This window comes from Arachis stenosperma, chromosome 4 (genome assembly GCF_014773155.1).
Source record: "Arachis stenosperma cultivar V10309 chromosome 4, arast.V10309.gnm1.PFL2, whole genome shotgun sequence".
Taxonomy (NCBI): Eukaryota; Viridiplantae; Streptophyta; class Magnoliopsida; order Fabales; family Fabaceae; genus Arachis; species Arachis stenosperma.
In genome coordinates this window covers 48,669,347-48,691,682 of record NC_080380.1, presented here as the reverse complement: position 1 = coordinate 48,691,682, position 22,336 = coordinate 48,669,347, and the positions used below count along the sequence as shown (strand labels likewise).

Genomic DNA, 22,336 nt, shown 5'->3' with positions numbered 1-22,336 from the left:
GCCTCCGTTGCGTCCTGCAACTCCTTAATCATAACCGAGGCATCAGCTCTGACCAATGGAAAGATCCTCGCACATATGACATGATAATCAAGCTGTCTGTGGTCGCTCGATATCGATGTGGCGAAACACATGTGTGGTTCGTTATACCTCCTAACTTCCCATGTACTCTTCCTTTGCCGCAACGTGATAGAATCATCCACGTGCACCCTTTTCCAAACTCCTTTCATCTCCCGTGGTATTTGAGTTGGTCTGACTCCATTACTCTGTACTCAACTCCACGCTGGATGCTGTAATCTTTTACACTCAGCACAACTTCCTCCTTACTCTGGAAAGATTGGCCAATCTGAAATTCCATCAAAGCATTCGCATCATGCAGACCCTGGCCCGCAAAAATTGCCTCTATATTCTACTGTTGGCTGACGACTTCCAAGTTCAAGGTTGACAAGTGTGGAGGATACTGTTGTGTGCCAGAACCCGAATCTTCTTGGGGTGTATGTGTATTGCTCAAAATATCATCATCACTGTCCCCACCAATGTCGACCGGCTCATCATCAGAAATATTATCCCACATCGCATTCTCAACTCGATCCAGTCTGGCTCAACTTCAAAATCAGGAACACCAGGAGGCACACCATTAGTACCAGCCGCAAAACATGGAGGATCAGTAATCAGACGTAATGCTACTACCACAGGCATCGAGGTCGAGGCACCACCTATCATCGTCGACTGAGGATTCGGTGCCGATGCCCTGGAGCTATCGACACCATCTTCGAACTTCGCATGCAGCTCGAGTATTTTAACCTCCGGAAAACTCTGTCGGCAGTGAAACAAGACCTGCATGTCTTCATCGGACCCTATCACAAAGGTCTCATATCTCACATCAGCTGACACAATGGCAATGGGAATCTCTTAGAATAATTTTTTGTCCACTTTGTCCAACACACACCGAACTTCTGTAATATGCTGTGTTTTATCTCTGCCAACGTACTCGACGACCGGATAAAAATACTCAGCGGTTTCCGATCCGTAAATTTCACATCCTGCCTTTTGCTTTTTTGAATTTTTCCAGAGCAATACACTAGAGCCACAAGACTGTCCTCACCATCTATTTGTGAGAAATGACACTCTTCGTCCACCTCAATGCCTTTGAGGGGTATTTATAGCCAACCCCACGCACACACACTCAACGTAAACCGCTACTGCCTCTAGCGGTTTATACACATGCACGATCAACAGAAACCGCTGCTACCTATAGCGATTTCTGTGTAATACCCTGACTCACGTAAACCGTAGCTGCCAGTAGCGATTTCTATAAAGATATAAAAATTACATTTGTGTCTTCCTATTTCAAAAGTTGTATTTGAATAAAATTGACTTTCAAATAATTTATTTACGTAAATTGCCCTTAAAAATATATGTGAAACAAAAGATAACAATATAAAATTAATATTTTTATTTTTTTGATAATAAACTAAATAAAAATAAAATAAATTATAAAACTTTAATAATAAATAATGTAATTATGAATAATTAATAGAATTAATAAAAAAATAAATTATATTTTTTATTAATATTTTTGTATTCTTCCTATAAAAAATATAAAATATACTAACTTAATATCATAAAATTTTAATAACCAAATTATTAAGTGTACTCCATTACAAAAAATTTTAACGACGTAAAAAAAATAGTTTTTAAGCATTTTAATACTGAAGTTTAAAAAAATTTAGTTTTTAAGCATTTTAGTGTTAAATTCACATCTTTGGATTCCACTTTGAGTTTGTGTGTTTCTGTATCATTTCAGGTATTTACTGGCTGAATTTGAGGAGCTGGAGCAAAAGTCTGATTCAGAGACAGAGAAAGCACTGCAGATGCTGCCCAAATTTGACCTTCCCGCACTTGGAAGAGATTTTCTGGAGTTACAGAAGTCCAAATGGAGAGTTCTTAATGGCTATGAAAAGCTGACTTCTAGAGCTTTCCAGTAATGTATAATAGTTCTTACGTTGTTTCGGATTAGAAGGCCCAAAACCAGTGTCCAACGCCGGCTTCCTGCCCTTTTCTGGCGTCCAGTGCCTAAGGAAGTAGAGCCCAATGTCCAAACGTCCAGAGATGACTCACTAGCTGGCGTTCCACGTCCAAGAGACCTCATAGCACATGTATCTCATCAAAGCTCAGCGCAAACACTTACCAAGTGGGCCCCAGAAGTAGATTTTAGCACTAAAAAGACTGTTGTACCCTTACTAGTCATTAGCTTAGTATTTAAGGGATTTTATTCATGTCATTCGAACAAATTACATCACTTTTTTTATCATCATACATGTTTATCATTCTTTTTACTTTAGTATGAGTTTTTAAACCTCCTAGGTTGAGGGGAGGAGCCCTGCTGTGTCCTATGAATTAATAAAAGTATCACTATTTCTTCTTCGATCAGTGTTTGATTTACTTCTAAGATGTATATTTGATCTTCATCATGGTGAATAGGATGATCTAACAAATTAGCTCTATTCATCACATTAAGACGAACGTGCCTCAATCATTGCAAGACAACCATTGCTTGCTTCAAGCCACAATCCTCGTGGGATCGACTTTGACTCGCTCAGGTATTACTTGGACGACCAGTGCACTTGCTGGTACTGCTGCTGTACAAAAAGTGTGGGGTTTGCATACACGCGAACCAAGTTTTTGGCGCCGTTGCCGAGGATTGTTGAGTTTGGACAAACTGAAGGATTGTCTTGCTCCCTAGATCAGGAAATTTTTAAAAACCTTTTCAAAAAATATTTTTTAATTTTCTTTGTTCAATTTATGTTCTTGTTGAGTCTTTAATTTTTGTAAGAGTATAACTTTGATTAAAGTCTTTGATTTTTATTTTCTTCTTCACTAATTTTTGAAAAAAAAATCAATAATTATTTTCAAAAATATTTTTCTTCTCTTTGTTGAATCTGTGTTATTAGTTAAAGTCTCTGTTAGTGTTCGTGTTGAGTCATTTATTTTTATTTTCCCTCTTCTATTTTCTTTTTGAAAATTCTAAAAAGATTTTTCAAAAATATTTTTACTTTCTTTGTTCAATTGGTTACAACGTTGGCTTATGTTCTTGCTAATCGGTATTTCTTTCAGTCTTTTTTCTAGAAATTTTTAAAAATAATTTTTTCTTGGTTAAATCTTGTTTCAAATATTTAATTTTGGTGTTTTATTTTATTTTTCTCTATAATTTTCAAAAATTTTGTTTTAGTTTTCTAAAAAAATTTTAAGTTTGGTGTTCTTTTTTATGTTCTTGTATTCTTTGAGTCTTTAAATTTTGTTCTAAGTGTTCTTTATTAGTATTCAAAATGTTCTTGAGTCTTCCTTGTTTTTTATCTTAAAATTTTTAAGTTTGGTGTTCCCTTGTGTTTCCCTCCAAATTTTCGAAAATTTGGGTGCACTAGATCTAAAAATTTTAAGTCTTGTATATTTTTTGTGTTTTTCTCTTCCATCATAAAATTCAAAAATAAAAAATATCTTTTCTAACTTAGTTTTAACTATATTTTCGAAAATAACAAATAAAAATTCAAATTTTAATTTCAAAATTTTATTTTATCATATCTTAGTTGTCAAGTTTTCAAAAATAAAAACTTTTTCAAATTTTAAAAAAATCTTATCTTTTTCAAAAAATCATACCTTTTTCAAAATCTTATCTTATCTCATTTCAAAATTCAAATTCCAACTTTCAAAATTTCAAAACTCAAATTTTAAATTTCAAATTTCAAATTCAAAATTAAAAATTCAAATTTTCAAAGTTCAGTTTTGAAGACCAGATCTTTTCAAATTTCAAATATTTTTCAAAATTTAAAAATTCAAAATTCAAACTTCAAAATTCAAAAATTCAAAATTTTAATTTCAAGTTTCAAAATTTTAATTTTAATTTTCAAATTTCAAATCTTAATTTCAAATTTCTTTTTAATTAATTGCTTATCTTCTCTCTTCTCTTTTTCAAAACTTCCTAACTAACTCTTCTCTTTCTTAATTTTCGAAAATCATCTCTCTTCCTCTCTCTTTTCTATTTTGGAATTTTAATTATAAAATTTTAAATTTTTTTAATTAATTAAATGTAATTTTGGTTTAATTAAATTAAAATAATATTTTATCTTCTCTACTTCTATCTCTTCTTCTACTCCTTCTATCTTCTTCCTTCTTCATCTTCTACATTTCTTAATCATGAACCCAAGTGGGAATGATGAGTTCAAGAGAACTCTGGGATCTTATACAAATCCTACTGCTGACTTCTATGGAAGAAGTATCAGCATACCTCAAATCAAAGCTAGTAGCTTTGAATTAAACCCTCAACTTATTACTCTGGTGCAGCAGAATTGCTAGTATTCTGGGCTCCCTCAGGAAGAACCAACAGAATTCCTTGTAGATTTCTTAAGGATTGCTGACATAGTACACAGTGAGGGAGTAGACCATAAGGTCTACAGGTTATTGCTCTTTCCTTTTGCTTTAAAGGATCAAGCAAAAAGGTGGTTGGATAACCAGCCTAAAGATAGTTTAAAAACTTGGAAATAGTTAGTGGACAAGTTTTTAAATTATCACTTTCCCCCTAGAAAGATGACTCAGTTGAGACTGGACATCCAATGATTCAAACAAGGAGATAGTGAATCTCTTTATGATGCCTGGAGAAGGTATAAGAGGATGCTAAAGAAATATCCCACTGAAATATTTTCAGAATAGGTACAGTTAGACATCTTCTACTATGGGCTTTCAGACATGGATAGAATGTCTTTGGACCACCCTGCTGGTGGTTCCATACACATGAGAAAGACCATAGGAGAGGCTCAAGAGCTTATTGAGACAGTTGTCACTAATCAGCATCTGTATTCATCTCCTGAGACCTCTATAAAAGGAGAGGTTAAGGCAGTAGCTGCTGATCCTAATCCTCCAGAGCAGGATGGCCCATTGACTCAGCAACTGCATGCCTATGCCCAGCAAATGCTGGAGCTCCAACTGGTGCGCTCTCAATTGGGTTGGAAAGTAGACATCCAGTGATTTCCAGCAATATATAATAGTCCATACTTTGCGCGAAGATAGATGACGTAAACTGGCGTTCAACGCCAGTTCCATGTTGCAGTTTGGCATTCAGCGCCAGAAACAGGTTGCAAGTTGGAGTTCAACGCCAGAAATAGGTTACAACCTGGCGTTCAACTCCAGAAACAACCCAGGCACGTGAGAAGCTTAAGTCTCAGCCCCAGCACACACCAAGTGGGCCCCAGAAGTGGATTTCTACACTATCCATCCTAGTTTAGTCATTTTCTGTAAACCTAGGTTACTAGTTTAGTATTTAAACAACTTTTAGAGATTTATTTTGTAACTCATGACATTTTTAGATCTGAATTTTGTACTCTTTGACGGCATGAGTCTCTAAACTCCATTGTTGGGGGTGAGGAGCTCTGTAGAGTCTCGATGAATTAATGCAATTATTTCTGTTTTCTATTCAAACACGCTTGTTCCTATCCAAGATGTTCATTCGTGCTTCACTATGAAGAAGGTGATGATCCGTGACACTCATCACCTTCCTCAATCTACGAACGTGTGCCTGACAACCACCTCCGTTCTACATTAGATTGAATGAGTATCTCTTAGATTCCTTAATCAGAATATTTGTGGTATAAGCTAGAATTCATTGGCAGCATCCTTGAGAATCCGGAAGGTCTAAACCCTTTTTGTGGTATTCTGAGTAGGATTCAAGGATTGGATGACTGTGACGAGCTTCAAACTCACGATTGTTGGGCGTGATGACAAACACAAAAGAATCGATGGATTCTATTCCGACATGATCGAGAACCGACAGATGATTAGCCGTGCTGTGACAGAGCATTTGGACCATTTTCACTGAGAGGATGGGAAGTAGCCATTGACAACGGTGATGCCCTACATACAGTTTACCATGGAAGGAGCCTTGCATTTATGAAAGTGAGAAAGCATTATGTTGCAGGAATTCAGAGGACAAAGCATCTCCAAAACTCCAACATATTCTCCATTATGCATAATAAGTATTTATTTCATGCTCTTTTACTTTTTACAATTGAAACTAAAAATTATTATTGATATTATATCCTGATGGTGCACGAAATTGCAATAACACTTTTGCAATCCCGCACAACTAACCAGCAAGTGCACTGGGTCGTCCAAGTAATACCTTGCGTGAGCAAGGGTCGATCCCACGGAGATTGTCGGCTTGAATCAAACTATGGTTATCTTGTAAATCTTAGTCAGGATATCAGAAATTATCAGGATTGATTGTGAAAAGCAAAAGAACATGAAATGGTTACTTGTTTTGCAGTAATGGAGAATAGGTTGAGGTTTGGAGATGCTCCATCTTCTGAGTCTCTGCTTTCCTACTGTCTTCTTCATCAAACACGCAAGTCTCCTTCCATGGCAAGCTGTGTGTAGGGTTTCACCGTTGTCAGTGGCTACCTCCCATCCTCTCATTGGAACGATTCCTAATGCCCTGTCACGGCACGGCATTCCATATGTCGGTTCTCAATCAGACCGGAGTAGAATCCAGTGATTCTTTTGGCGTCTATCACTAACGTCCCGCCTTCAGGAGATTGAAGCACGTCACAGTCATTCAGTCATTGAATCCTACTCAGAATACCACAGACAAGGTTTAGACCTTCCGGATTCTCTTGAATGCCGCCATCAGTCTAGCTTATACCACGAAGATTCCGATAAAAGAATCCAAGAGATAACTACTTAGTCTAAGGTAGAACAGAGGTGGTTGTCAGGCACATGTTCATAGTTGAGAATGATGATGATTGTCACTGATCATCACATTCATCCGGGTTAAGAACAAGTATTATCTTAGAATGGAAGCAAGCATGATTGAATGAGAAACAATAGTAATTGCATTAATCCATCAAGACACAGCAGAGCTCCTCACCCCCAACCATGGGGTTTAGAGACTCATGCTGTGGAAGAAAAGGTGTACAATGTCATAAGGTCGCATTCCGTACTGATTACAAAGTCAAAAGGTCCTATAAGTAGTAAACTAGTATCCTAAGGTTTACAGACATGAGTAAATGACAGAAAAATCCACTTCCGGGCCCACTTGGTGTGTGCTTGGGCTGAGCATTGAAGCTTTTATGTGTAGAGACGTTTTCTGGAGTTAAACGCCAGTTCTCATGCCAGTTTGGGCGTTTAACTCCAAGTTTTATGCCAGTTCCGGCGTTTAACGCTGGAATTTCTGAGGCCGGTTTGCTACGCAGGTTTGGGCCATCAAACCTTGGGCAAAGTATGGACTATTATATATTGCTGGAAAGCCCTGGTTGTCTACTTTCCAACGCCGTTGAGAGCGCGCCAATTGGGCTTCTGTAGCTCCAGAAAATCCGCTTCGAGTGCAGGGAGGTCAGAATCCAACAGCATCTGCAGAGATAAATTTTGAAACCCTGTACTTCTTGTTCTTTTGTGATTAAAGCATTTTTCTTTTAAGAGAGGTGATGGATTCATAGGACATTCATAACTTTAAGGCATAACTTTAATTTTATTAATTATGAATTAAAAACAAGACTCAAAAATAGATATAGAATGAGACTAGAAAAAAAAACGAAAAATAAAAACAAAATAAAGGAGAATAAAAAAAAACGAAAAACAGAGGCTCCTAATGATAGAGGTTTTCACAGAGTTAGGACTCAACAACCTTGATTTTGAGAAGTGGATGCTCCCTCAGCTTGAGAAGAGAGCTTTTGGCGTTTCAACTCTTGGAGTTCACGCCCCTGCTTCTCTTGTTCCTTCAGCAATTTGCAGAACATGCAATTCTGATTCTGCTGTTCTTCCTTCAGTTGCTCCATAGTCTCTTGCAGCTTGTTAATAGATGCTTCTAGGCTGGACCAGTAGTCAATTCTTGGGAATTCAGGGAGGAATTCCTGCGCCCTCCTCTTGATGGAGTTGTCTTGCACTTGTCCTTCCATTGACTTCTTGGTGATTGGGTGTTCAATGGGTATGAACTCATCTACTCCCATCTTCACCCCAGCCTCTTTACAGAGCAAGGAAATCAAGCTTGGGTAAGCCAGTTTGGCCTCAGTGGAATTCTTATTTGCAATGGTGTAGATCTCACAAGCAATCACATGATGAACCTCCACTTCTTTTCCAAGCATAATGCAGTGAATCATCACTGCTCTCTTGATGGTGACCTCAGAACGGTTGCTAGTGGGCAATATGGAACGCCCAATAAAGTCTAGCCAACCTCTTGCAATTGGCTTGAGGTCTCCCCTCTTGAGTTGGTTTGGGACACCCTTTGAATTGGTTATCCACTTAGTCCCAGGGAGGCAGATGTCCTCTAGAACTTGATCCAAACCTTTATCTACTCTCACCATCCTCCTATTGAAGGAATCAGGATCATCTTGTAGTTGAGGTAGTTTGAAGATTTCTCTTATTTTGTCCAGATGGAAGTACATAACTTTCCCTCTGACCATGGTTCTGTGGGTATGGTAAGCGGTTCCAGTCATTCTTTGCTTATCTGTTAGCCACAGATTTGAGTAGAATTCCTGAACCATGTTCCTTCCAACCTTTGTCTCAGGATTGGTCAGAACTTCCCAACCTCTGTTTCGAATTTGCTCTTGGATCTCCGGATATTCATCTTCTTTCAGATCAAATTTAACTTCCGGGATCACTGACCTCAGACCCATTATTTTGTGATAATGGTCTTCATGTTCTTTGGTTAAGAACTTCTCTTCATTCCAAAGATTCTTTGGATTAGTCTCTTTCTTTCCTCTTGAGTTGGTTTGTTTTCCCTTGGGAGCCATGATCTTGATAGATCTTAGCTTAGTGATCACGGAAAAGCACAACAAACTTAGAGGTTTTGCTTGTCCTCAAGCAAAAAGAAAAGAAAGAAGAGAAGAGAGAGAGAGAGAGAGAGAGGAAATTTGAATGGTGCGAGGAAGGAGGGGTGAGGAACGTTCATTTATAGAGTGGGGGGAGGAGAATTTCGAAAACAAAAGAGAGATTTGAAAGGAAATTTGAAAAGATTTTGAAAAAATTTGAGAAAAGGGTGAGTTTTTGAAGAAGATTTGAGATTATTTTGAAATAGATTTGAAGAATGGTTTTGATTTGTGAAGATTTGAAAGTGAATGATGAAAGGTTGAAGTGCATTTATGTAGAAGATTATGGGTAAAAAGAGGAAAGTTTGAAAAAATTTGAGTTGAAAACAAAAATGTGGTCCCCCCACCTTTCTGGCGTTAAACGCCCAGAATGGCACCCATTCTGGCGTTTAACGCCCACTTGGCACCCTTTTTGGGCGTTTAACGCCCAGCCAGGTACCCTGGCTGGCGTTAAACGCCAGAAAACCTTCCTCACTGGGCGTTTTTCTGAACGCCTAGTGATGCTGCACACCTGGCGTTAAACGCCCAGAATGGTACCCATTCTGGCGTTTAACGCCCAAAATGGTACCATTACTGGCGTTAAACGCCCAGAATGGTACCCATTCTGGCGTTTAACGCCCAAAATGCACCTTACTGGCGTTTTTTCGCCAGTAAGCTCATTTTCTCTTCTTTTTGAGCTGAATCCTTCTGTAACTCTGTGAATTCCTTCATTTTTTGATATTTGCCTCTGTAAGAACAAATCATACAACCTACTAATGACTGGGTTGCCTCCCAGTAAGCGCTTCTTTACTGTCTTTAGCTGGACTTTCACTGAGAATCACTCTAGTCTCAGTTTTGAGCACTCCTGCTCAAAGTTTCCTTCAAGATAATGTTTGATTCTCTGTCCATTAACAATGAACTTCTTATCAGAATCAATATCCTGAAGCTCAACATATCCATATGGTGACACTCCTGTAATCACATATGGACCCCCCCAACGGGATTTGAGTTTTCCTGGAAACAGTTTGAGTCTAGAGTTGAAGAGCAGAACTTTTTGTCCTGGCTCAAAGACTCTGGTTGACAATTTCCTGTCATGCCATTTCTTTGCCTTTTCCTTATAGATTTTTGCATTTTCAAAGGCATTGAGTCTGAACTCCTCTAGCTCATTCAGCTGTAGCAGTCTTTTTTCACCAGCTAACTGTGCATCCATGTTTAGGAATCTGGTTGCCCAGTAGGCTTTATGTTCCAGTTCCACAGGCAAATGGCAGGCCTTCCCATACACCAATTGGTATGGAAAGGTGCCTATAGGAGTCTTGAATGCTGTTCTGTATGCCCACAGAGCATCATCCAAGCTCTTTGCCCAATCCTTTCTTCGGGCCATTACAGTCCGTTTTAGGATTCTTTTTAGTTCTCTGTTAGAGACCTCTGCTTGCCCATTTGTCTGTGGATGATACGGAATTGCCACTTTGTGGCTAATTCCATATCTGACCATAGCAGAGTATAGTTGTTTATTGCAGAAATGAGTGCCCCCATCACTGATTAGCAGTCTGGGAACGCCAAATCTGCTGAAAATGTTCTTCTGGAGGAATTTCAGTACGGTCTTAGTATCATTAGTGGGTGTAGCAATTGCTTCTACCCACTTAGATACATAGTCCACTGCCACCAGAATGTAAGTGTTTGAGTATGATGGTGGGAATGGCCCCATGAAGTCAATTCCCCATACATCAAACAGCTCTATCTCTAATATCCCTTGTTGAGGCATGGCATATCCATGAGGCAGGTTACCAGCTCTTTGGCAACTGTCACAGTTACGCACAAACTCTCGGGAATCTTTATAGAGAGTAGGCCAGTAGAAGCCACATTGGAGGACTTTAGTGGCTGTTCGCTCACTTCCAAAATGTCCTCCATACTGTGATCCATGGCAGTGCCATAGGATCCTCTGTGCTTCTTCTCTGGGTACACACCTGCGGATCACTCCGTCAGCACATCTCTTAAAGAGATATGGTTCATCCCAAAGGTAGTACTTGGCATCTGAAATTAATTTCTTTTTCTGCATGTAACTATACTCTTTGGGTATGAACCTCACAGCTTTATAGTTTGCAATGTCTGCAAACCATGGAGCTTCCTAAATGGCAAACAATTGCTCATCTGGGAAAGTCTCAGAGATCTCAGTAGAAGGGAGGGACGCCCCAACTACTGGCTCTATTCTGGACAGATGATCAGCTACCTGATTCTCTGTCCCTTTTCTGTCTCTTATTTCTATATCAAACTCTTGCAGAAGCAACACCCATCTGATAAGCCTGGGTTTTGAATCCTGCTTTGTGAGTAAGTATTTAAGAGCAGCATGGTCAGTGTACACAATCACTTTGGATCCTATTAGGTAGGATCTAAACTTGTCAATGGCATAAACCACTGCAAGTAATTCTTTTTCTATGGTTGTGTAATTCTTCTGTGCATCATTTAGAACACGGCTGGCATAATAAATGACATGCAGAAGTTTATTATGCCTCTGTCCCAACACTGCACCAATGGCATGATCACTGGCATCACACATTAATTCAAATGGTAATGCCCAATCTGGTGCAGAGATAACTGGTGCTGTGACCAGCTTAGCTTTCAGGGTCTCAAATGCCTGCAGACACTCATTATCAAAGATAAATGGAGTGTCAGCAGCTAGCAGGTTACTCAGAGGTTTGGCAATTTTCGAAAAATCCTTGATAAACCTTCTGTAGAATCCTGCATGCCCCAGAAAGCTTCTGATTGCCTTAACATTGGCAGGTGGTGGTAATTTTTCAATTACCTCTACCTTTGCCTTGTCCACCTCTATTCCCCTGCTTGAAATTTTGTGCCCAAGGACAATTCCTTCAGTCACCATAAAGTGACATTTCTCCCAGTTTAAAACCAGGTTAGTCTCTTGGCATCTTTTCAGGACAAGTGAGAGGTGGTTAAGACAGGAGCTAAATGAGTCTCCATATACTGAGAAGTCATCCATGAAGACTTCCAGAAATTTCTCTACCATATCTGAGAAGATAGAGAGCATGCACCTTTGGAAGGTTGCAGGTGCATTGCACAGACCAAAAGGCATTCTCCTATAGGCAAACACGCCAGAAGGGCATGTGAATGCTGTTTTCTCTTGGTCTTGAGGATCTACTGCAATTTGTTTGTAGCCTGAGTAGCCATCCAAAAAGCAGTAGTAATCATGACCAGCTAGTCTTTCTAGCATTTGGTCTATGAATGGTAAAGGAAAATGATCCTTTCTGGTGGCTGTATTGAGTCTTCTGTAGTCAATACACATGCGCCACCCTGTGACTGTCCTTGTAGGAACCAGTTCATTTTTTCATTATGAACCACTGTCATGCCTCCCTTTTTGGGAACAACTTGGACAGGGCTCACCCAGGGGCTATCAGAAATAGGATAAATAATCCCAGCCTCCAGTAATTTAGTGACCTCTTTCTGCACCACCTCCTTCATGGCAGGATTTAGCCTCCTCTGTGGTTGAACCACTGGTTTGGCATTATCCTCCAACAGGATCTTGTGCATGCATCTAGCTGGGCTAATGCCCTTGAGATCACTTATGGACCACCCAAGAGCTGTCTTGTGTGTCCTTAGCACTTTAATCAGTGCTTCCTCTTCCTGTGAATTTAAAGCAGAGCTTATATCACTGGAAAAGTGTCACCCTTTCCCAGAAATGCATATTTCAAGGATGATGGTAATGGTTTGAGTTCAGGCTTGGGAGGCTTATCCTCCTCCTGAGGAATTTTCGAAAATTCCTTTACTTCCTCTAGTTCTTCTTGATCAGGTTGAGCATCTTTGAAGATGTCCTCAAGCTCTGATTCTAGGCTTTCAGCCATATTGATCTCTTCTACCAGAGAATCAATAATGTCAACGTCCATGCAGTCTTCTGGTGTGTCTGGATGCTGCATAGCTTTCACAGCATTCAACTTGAACTCATCCTCATTGACTCTCAGGGTTACTTCCCCTTTATGTACATCAATGAGAGTTCGTCCAGTTGCTAGGAAAGGTCTTCCTAGAATGAGAGTTGCACTTTTGTGCTCCTCCATTTCCAGCACCACAAAGTCAGTTGGAAAGGCAAATGGCCCAACCTTGACAATCATGTCCTCTATTATGCCTGATGGGTGTTTAATGGAACCATCAGCAAGTTGGAGGCATATCCTGGTTGGTTTGACTTCTCCAGTCAACCCAAGCTTTCTGATAGTGGATGCAGGTATTAGATTGATGCTTGCTCCAAGATCACATAGGGCTATCTTGGTGCAGGCGCCTTCTAATGTGCAGGGTATCATAAAGCTTCCAGGATCTTGAAGCTTTTCTGGTAAGCTTTTCAAAATGACTGCACTGCATTCTTCAGTGAGAAACACTTTTTCAGTTTCTCTCCAATTTTTCTTATGGCTTAAGATCTCTTTCATGAACTTAGCATAAGAGGGTATTTGCTCAAGTGCCTCTGCAAACGGAATCTTTATTTCAAGAGTCCTTAGATAGTCTGTAAAGCGGGCAAATTGCTTATCCTGTTCCGCTTTGCGGAGTTTCTGAGGGTAAGGCATCTTGGCTTGATATTCTTCAACCTTAGATGCTGCAGGTTTATTCCTTACAGAAATGGTTGAAGAGGCCTTGTTAGGGGGATAATCATCAGAACTCTCAGGTGCCTGATTCTCCTTGGGCGTTTGAACGCCAGGAGTGGATGAAGTTTGGGCGTTAAACGCCAACTTCTCCCCCTTTTCTGGCGTTTGAATGCCAGAACTGGGCAGGGAATGGGCGTTTAACGCCAGCTTTCCTCCCTGTTCTGGCGTTTGAACGCCAGTATTGGGCAAGGAATGGGCGTTTAACGCCAACTTTCCTTCCCTTTCTGGCGTTTGAACGCCAATAATATTCCTCTCTGGGCTCTTACTGTCCTCAGAGGGATTTTGAACAGTGGCTTGGTCATCCTCTGTCAACTGTTCCTTAATTAACTTCTTGCTCTTTTGAGCAGTGGCATTCAGTGTTTTCCCACTCCTCAGTTGAACTGCTTGACATTCTTCTGTTATTTGTTTAGATATTTGCTGTTTTGCTTGATTTAACTGCAGTTCTATGCTCTTGTTAGCAACCTTAGTATCATGGAGCATTTCTTTAAATTCTGCTAACTGTTCTGTCATCAGGAGCAATTGTTGATTAAGCTCATTCATCTGTTCTTGAGGATCAGGATCATTGACTACTGCCATGACCTCTTCTTGTGGAACGAATTCCTTGCTAGAATATAAGTATTGGTTTCTAGCAACAATGTCTATAAGCTCTTGAGCTTCTTCAATTGTCTTTCTCATGTGTATAGATCCACCAGCTGAGTGGTCTAAAGACATCTGAGCTTTTTCTGTAAGCCCATAGTAGAAGATGTCTAACTGTACCCACTCTGAAAACATTTCAGAGGGGCATTTTCTGAGCATACCTCTATACCTCTCCCAGGCATCATAAAGGGATCATTATCCTCTTGTTTAAAGCCTTGGATGTCCAGCCTTAGCTGTGTCATCCTTTTTGGAGGGTAAAAATGATTTAGGAATTTTTCTGATAGCTGTTTCCATGTCTTTATGCTTGCTGTAGGTTGGTTATTCAACCACCTTTTTGCTGATCTTTTACAGCAAATGGAAACAGTAACAGTCTGTAGACATCCTGATCTACCTCTTTATCATGTATTGTGTCAGCAATTTGTAAGAACTGTGCCAGAAACTCAGTAGGTTCTTCCTCTGGAAGACCGGAATACTGGCATTTTGCTGCACTATGATAATGAGTGAGGGTTTAGCTCAAAGCTGCTTGCTTTATGGGAGGTACACAGATGCTACTCCCATATGCAGCTGTATTGGGGTTGGCATAGGACCCCAGAGTCCTTCTGGACTGGTTAATTCCACTTAAGTCCATAATGGACAAAAGGGAAATGATAACAATTGCAAAGAGATAAATTTTGTTTGTTTTGTTTTTTTTTTTTTTTTTTTTTGAAATAACCGAAAAATAAAAATAAAAATAAAAAGGAAATTTAAAATAAAAATTCGAAAGTCAAAAGGAAAATAAAATAAGATTTCGAAAATTAGAAAGAAAATAAGATCAAAGCAAATTGAGAACTGAATCAATTAGTTAATTAAAAAGATTTTGAAAACAGCAATTAAGAAGATATGATTGAAAAGTTTTTATGAAAAAAAATTTGATTTTTTTTAAGAGGAAAGAGAAAAACACAAAATGACACCAAACTTAAAATTTTCGAAAATCTAATACTACTTTTTCGAAAATTTTAAAGGAAAAAACACAAGGAGGACACCAAACTTAGAATTTTTATGAATCAAAAAGGGACTAAGAACATGCAAAAACGAAAATTTTAAAAGAAAAATAAAAGCATGCAATTGACACCAAACTTAGAATATGAAACTAGACTCAACTAAAAGACTCTAAACCAACAAAAATAGTCCTAATCTAAGCAACAAGACAAGCCGTCAGTTGTCCAAACTCGAACAATCCCCGGCAACGGCGCCAAAAACTTGGTGCACGAAATTGCAATAACACTTTTGCAATCCCGCACAACTAACCAGCAAGTGCACTGGGTCGTCCAAGTAATACCTTGCGTGAGCAAGGGTCGATCCCACGGAGATTGTCGGCTTGAATCAAACTATGGTTATCTTGTAAATCTTAGTCAGGATATCAGAAATTATCAGGATTGATTGTGAAAAGCAAAAGAACATGAAATGGTTACTTGTTTTGCAGTAATGGAGAATAGGTTGAGGTTTGGAGATGCTCCATCTTCTGAGTCTCTGCTTTCCTACTGTCTTCTTCATCAAACACGCAAGTCTCCTTCCATGGCAAGCTGTGTGTAGGGTTTCACCGTTGTCAGTGGCTACCTCCCATCCTCTCATTGGAACGATTCCTAATGCCCTGTCACGGCACGGCATTCCATATGTCGGTTCTCAATCAGACCGGAGTAGAATCCAGTGATTCTTTTGGCGTCTGTCACTAACGCCCCGCCTTCAGGAGATTGAAGCACGTCACAGTCATTCAGTCATTGAATCCTACTCAGAATACCACAGACAAGGTTTAGACCTTCCGGATTCTCTTGAATGCCGCCATCAGTCTAGCTTATACCACGAAGATTCCGATAAAAGAATCCAAGAGATAACTACTTAGTCTAAGGTAGAACAGAGGTGGTGTCAGGCACATGTTTCATAGTTGAGAATGATGATGATTGTCACTGATCATCACATTCATCCGGGTTAAGAACAAGTATTATCTTAAAATGGAAGCAAGCATGATTGAATGAGAAACAGTAGTAATTGCATTAATCCATCAAGACACAGCAGAGCTCCTCACCCCCAACCATGGGGTTTAGAGACTCATGCTGTGGAAGAAAAGGTGTACAATGTCATAAGGTCGCATTCCGTACTGATTACAAAGTCAAAAGGTCCTATAAGTAGTAAACTAGTATCCTAAGGTTTACAGACATGAGTAAATGACAGAAAAATCCACTTCCGGGCCCACTTGGTGTGTGCTTGGGCTGAGCATTGAAGCTTTTATGTGTAGAGACGTTTTCTGGAGTTAAACGCCAGTTCTCATGCCAGTTTGGGCGTTTAACTCCAAGTTTTATGCCAGTTCCGGCGTTTAACGCTGGAATTTCTGAGGCCGGTTTGCTACGCAGGTTTGGGCCATCAAATCTTGGGCAAAGTATGGATATATTGCTGGAAAGCCCTGGATGTCTACTTTCCAACGCCGTTGAGAGCGCGCCAATTGGGCTTCTGTAGCTCCAGAAAATCCGCTTCGAGTGCAGGGAGGTCAGAATCCAACAGCATCTGCAGTCCTTTTCAGTCTCTGGATCAGATTTTTGCTCAGAACCTTCAATTTCAGTCAGAAAATACCTGAAATCACAGAAAAACACACAAACTCATAGTAAAGTCCAGAAAAGTGAATTTTAATTAAAAACTAATAAAAATATACTAAAAACTAACTAAAAGATACTAAAAACATACTAAAAACAATGCCAAAAAGTGTACAAATTATCCGCTCATCACCTGACTAAGAATAATAAGATAACCATAGCTTGGTTCAAGCCAACAATCTCCGTGGGATTCGACCCTTACTCACATAAGGTATTACTTGGACGACCCAGTGCACTTGCTGGTTAGTTGTGCGAAGCTGTGAGAAATAGTCTATTAATATTGGCATACACAATTTCGTGCACCAAGTTTTTGGCGCCATTGCCAGGGATTGTTTGAGTTTGAACAACTGACGGTGAATCTTGTTGCTTAGATTAGGAAAAATTAGTCCTTTTGGTTTAGAGTCACTAGAATTGCATCTTTTATTATCCCTTTTAAAAACTTTTTCAAAAATATTATTTTTCTTTATTAATTATTAGTTTTTCTGTGAAGTTTAGTGTCATGTTTTAAGTTTGGTGTCAATTGCATGCTTTTCTTTGTCTTTCAATTTTCGAATTGCATGTTCTTTGTTTTTCCTTGATCTTCAAATTGTTCTTGTCAATTTTTCTTTTTTGATCTTTGGTTTTTCTTGTTCTATGTGTTTTCGTGTTTTTCTTGTGCTTTTTCAAAATATTAGTTTTCAAAAATATATTTTTTATATACAATATTAAGACACGTTACATTTATAGCTCAGTTGGCTAGAGCGTTGGCTTATGTTCTTGGCAATTGGGTATCTTCTTTTTAAAAATTTTTTCAAAAATAATTTTTCTTTGATTAAATCTTGTGCCAAACTTTAAGTTTGGTGTTTTCTTGTTAATCTTTCTTTAATTTTCAAAAATTTTATTGTGGTTTTCTAAAAATTTTAAGTTTAATGTTCTTTCTTTTGTTCTTGTTGTTCTTGTGAGTCTTCAAAGTGTTCTTGAGTCTTCTTTGTGTTTTGATCTTAAAATCTTTAAGTTTGATGTTCCTTGGTGTTTTCCCTCCAAAATTTTCGAAAACAAGGAGCATTAGATCTAAAAATTTTAAGTCTTGGGCCTTTTGTGTGTTTTTCTCTTTCATCATAAAATTCAAAATTCAAATATATATATATATATATATTTTTTTTTCTAACTATTTTTAAAGCAATTAGTTCGAATTTTTTTTAAAAATTTCGGATTTCTTTTTTAAATTTTAAAATTATAGCTTTTTTAAAAATATTCTAACCACTTTCTCTCTCCTCACTTTTTTTCGAATTTCTTCATAAAATATTTTCATATTCTTTTTGTTTTTCTTTTTATTTTAGTTTTTATTTTATTTTATTTTATTATTTCGAAACCTCCTCTATAATAATAAAATAAATAAAATAAATTCACATAATCTCCCTTTCTCCATTATGGACTTAAGTGGAAATGAACAGTCCAAAAGGACTCTGGGGTCATATGCTAACCCCACTACTGCTTCATATGGGAGTAGTATCTGTATACTCTCCATTGGAGTTAGTAGTTTTGATTTGAACCCTTAGCTTATTATCATGGTGCAGCAAAATTACCAGTATTTCGGTCTTCCACAGGAAGAACCTACAGAGTTTCTGGCATAGTTTTTACAAATTGCTGACACAGTACATGATAAGGAAGTAGATCAGGATGTCTACAGATTGTTACTGTTTTCATTTGCTGTAAAAGACCAAGCTAAAAGGTGGTTAAATAACCAACCTAAGGATAGCATAAAGACATGGAAACAGCTGTCAGAAAAATTCCTGAATCACTATTTTCCTCCAAAACATGACACAGCTAGGCTGGCATCCAAGGCTTCAATAGATAATGAATCCCTTTATGATGCCTGGGAGAGATACAGAATGCTGAAAAAATGCCCCTCTGAAATATTTTAGAGTGGGTGCAGTAGACATCTTCTATTTTGGCTTACAGAGAGAGCTCAGACTTCTCTAGACCACTCAGCTGGTGATCTATACACATGAGAAAGATAATAGAAGAGCTCAAGAGATTATTGATACAGTTGCCAGAAATCGCATCTGTACCTAAGCAGTGAACCTTTCATCAACGAAGAGGCTAAACAGTAACTGCTGAACTCATCCTGCAGATCAAGCCACTGAATTCAATCAGCATTAGATTTTCTAACAAAATAGTTAGCCGAATTCAAGGAAATATTGCAAGAAACAAGAATGGCTAATATGAATATGGAAGTGCAGTTGAAGCAAACAGAACAGCAGTTATCAAAACAAATAACAGAAGAATGCCAAGCAGTTCAATTAAGAAGTGGAAAAACATTAAATACCTCACTTTAAGGCAGCAGAAAGCCAAGAAATGAACAGACTGCTACCCAAAATCTCTCTAAGGACAGTTAGAGCCCAGAGAGGAATAATTCTGGCGCTCAAACGCCAGATAATGGGTGGAAAGCTGGCGTTGAATGCCCAACCCATGCTCAGTCCTGGCGTCCAACGCCAGAACCAAGCAAGGAACTGGCGTTGAGCACCCAACAGAAGCCCAGTTCTGGTGTTCAGACGCCAGAAACAGATAAGGAGTTGGCGTCTAACGCCACTCCAGCTTCCACCCCTGGTATTCAAACACCAGTGGGGGATCAGACACATACAAGTGCTGATAGCAACTCCTCTAAAAAGGCTTCTCAACCCACGGTTGTAGGCAATAAACCTGCAGGAACAAAAGTTGATGAATACAAAGCCAAAATGCCTTATCCTCAAAAACTCCGTCAAGCAGAACATGATAAGTAATTTGCTCACTTTGCAGACTATCTCAGCACTCTTGAAATAAAGATTCTGTTTGCAGAAGCACTTGAGCAAATACCCTTTTATGCTAAGTTCATGAAAGAGATTTTAAGTCATAAGAAGGATTGGAGGGAAACTGAAAAAGTTTACCTCACTGAAGAATGCAGTGCAGTCATTCTAAAAAGCTTAACTGAGAAGCTTAAAGATCTCGAAAGCTTTATGATACCATGCACATTAGAAGGTACTTGTACCAAGCAAGATCTATGTGATCTTGGGGCAAGTATCAACCTAATACCTGCATCTACTATCAAAAAGCTTGGGTTGACTGATGAAGTCAAACCAACCCGGATATGTCTCTAACTTGCTGATGGTTCCATTAAACACCCATCAGGCGTGATTAAAGACATGATTGTCAAGGTTGGGCCATTTGCCTTTCCCACTGACTTTGTGGTGCTGGAAATGGAGGAGCACAAGAGTGCAACTCTCATTCTAGGAAGACCGTTCCTAGCAACTGGCCGAACCCTTATTGACGTCCAAAAAGGGGAAGTAACCCTGAGAGTCAATGAGGATGAGTTTAAGTTGAATGTTGTCAAAGCTATGTAGCATCCAGACACCCCAAATGACTGCATGAGCATTAATATTATTGATTCTCTGGTAAAAGAGGTCAATATGACTGAGAGTCTCGAATCAGAGCTAGAAGATATCTTTAAAGATGTTTAGCCTGATCTGGAGGAACCAGAGAGAATAATAGAACCTCTGAAAATCCCTCAGGGAGAGGAGAAACCTCCCAAATCCGAGCTCAAACCATTACCACCATCCTTGAAATATGCATTTTTGGGAGAAAGTGATACCTTTCCTGTAATCATAAGCTCTACCTTAGAACCACAGGAAGAGGAAGCACTAATTCAAGTGCTAAGGACACACAAGACAGCTCTTGGATGGTCCATCAGTGATCTTAAGGGCATTAGCCCAGCCAGATGCATGCACAAGATCCTATTGGAGGGTGACGCTAAGCCAGTGGTTCAACCACAGAGGCGGCTGAATCCAGCCATGAAGGAAGTAGTGCAGAAGGAGGTCACTAAATTATTAGAGGCTGGGATTATTTATCCCATTTCTGATAGTCCCTGGGTAAGCCCTGTTCAAGTTATCCCTAAGAAGGGTGGCATGACAGTGGTTCATAATGAAAAAAATAAACTGGTTTCTACAAGAACATTTACAGGGTGGCGTATGTGTATTAATTACAGAAGGCTCAATACAGCTACCAGAAAGGATCATTTTCCTTTACCATTCTTAGACCAGATGCTAGAAAGACTAGCAGGTCATGAATACTACTGCTTCCTGGATGGATATTCAGGTTATAATCAAATTGCAGTAGATCCCCAATATCAAGAGAAAGCAGCATTCACATGCCCATCTGGAGTATTTGCATACAGAAGGATGCCATTTGGTCTGTGCAATGCACCTGCAACCTTTCAAAGATGTATGCTGATGAGCGGATAATTTGTACGCTTTTTGGCATTGTTTTTAGTATGTTTTTAGTATATTTAGTTGAGTTTTTAGTATATTTTTATTAGTTTTTAGTTAAAATTCACTTTTCTGGACTTTACAATGAGTTTGTGTGTTTTTCTGTGATTTCAGGTATTTTCTGGCTGAAATTGAGGGACCTGAGCAAAAATCTGATTCAGAGACTGAAAAGGACTGCAGATGCTGTTGGATTCTGACCGCCCTGCACTCGAAGTGGATTTTCTGGAGCTACAGAAGCCCAATTGGCGCGCTCTCAACGGCGTTGGAAAGTAGACATCCTGGGCTTTCCAGCAATATATGATAGTCAATACTTTTTCCAAGATTTGATGGCCCAAACCGGCGTTCAAAGTCACCTTCAGAATTCCCAGCGTTAAACGCTGGAACTGGCACCAAAGTGGGAGTTAAATGCCCAAACTGGCACAAAAGCTGGCGTTTAACTCCAAGAAGAGTCTCTACACGAAAATGCTTTATTGCTCAGCCCAAGCACACACCAAGTGGGCCCGGAAGTGGATTTTTTATGTCTTTTACTCATCTTTGTAATTCTTAAGCTACTAGTTCCCTATAAATAGGACCTTTTACTATTGTATTTTTCATCTTGGTTCTTCTGGTTCCCTCTCTGGGGCCGAAACCAATGATCACTTTTGTTCTTATGTATTTTCAACGGTGGAGTTTCTACACACCATAGATTAAGGTGTGGAGCTCTGCTGTATCTCGAGTATTAATGCAATTACTATTGTTCTTCTATTCAATTCAGCTTGTTCTTATTCCAAGATATCACTTGTTCTTCAACTTGATGAATGTGATGATCAGTGACACTCATCATCATTCTCACCTATGAACGTGTGACTGACAACCACCTCCGTTCTACCTTAGATTGGGTGAATATCTCTTGGATTCCTGATACACGACGCATGGTTGATCGCCTGACAACCGAGCGCTCGCCTGACAACCGAGCCAGCCATTCCGTGAGATCAGAGTCTTCGTGGTATAGGCAAGAACTGATGGCGGCATTCAAGAGAATCCGGAAGGTCTAACCTTGTCTGTGGTATTCTGAGTAGGATTCAATGATTGAATGACTGTGACGTGCTTCAAACTCGCGATTGTGGGGCGTTAGTGACAGACGCAAAAGAATCACTGGATTCTATTCCGACATGATCGAGAACCGACAGCTGGATAGCCGTGCCGTGACAGGGTGCGTTGAACATTTCCACTGAGAGGATGGGAGGTAGCCACTGACAACGGTGAAACCCTTGCATAAGCTTGCCATGGAAAGGAGTAAGAAGGATTGGATGAAGACAGTAGGAAAGCAGAGAGACGGAAGGGACAAAGCC

The 22,336-nt window shown here is 39.3% G+C and overlaps 1 protein-coding gene across 1 annotated transcript in view; it reads left to right on the top strand.

Moving 5' to 3' along the window:
- Positions 1-4,740: 4,740 nt before the first annotated feature.
- LOC130974958 (uncharacterized) overlaps positions 4,741-22,336 on the top strand; it is a 55,208-nt gene continuing 37,612 nt past the window's right edge. The window contains exon 1 of the mRNA XM_057899792.1: positions 4,741-4,980. Within this exon, the coding sequence (XP_057755775.1) occupies positions 4,741-4,980 (240 nt within the window). The remainder of the gene's footprint in view (positions 4,981-22,336) is intronic.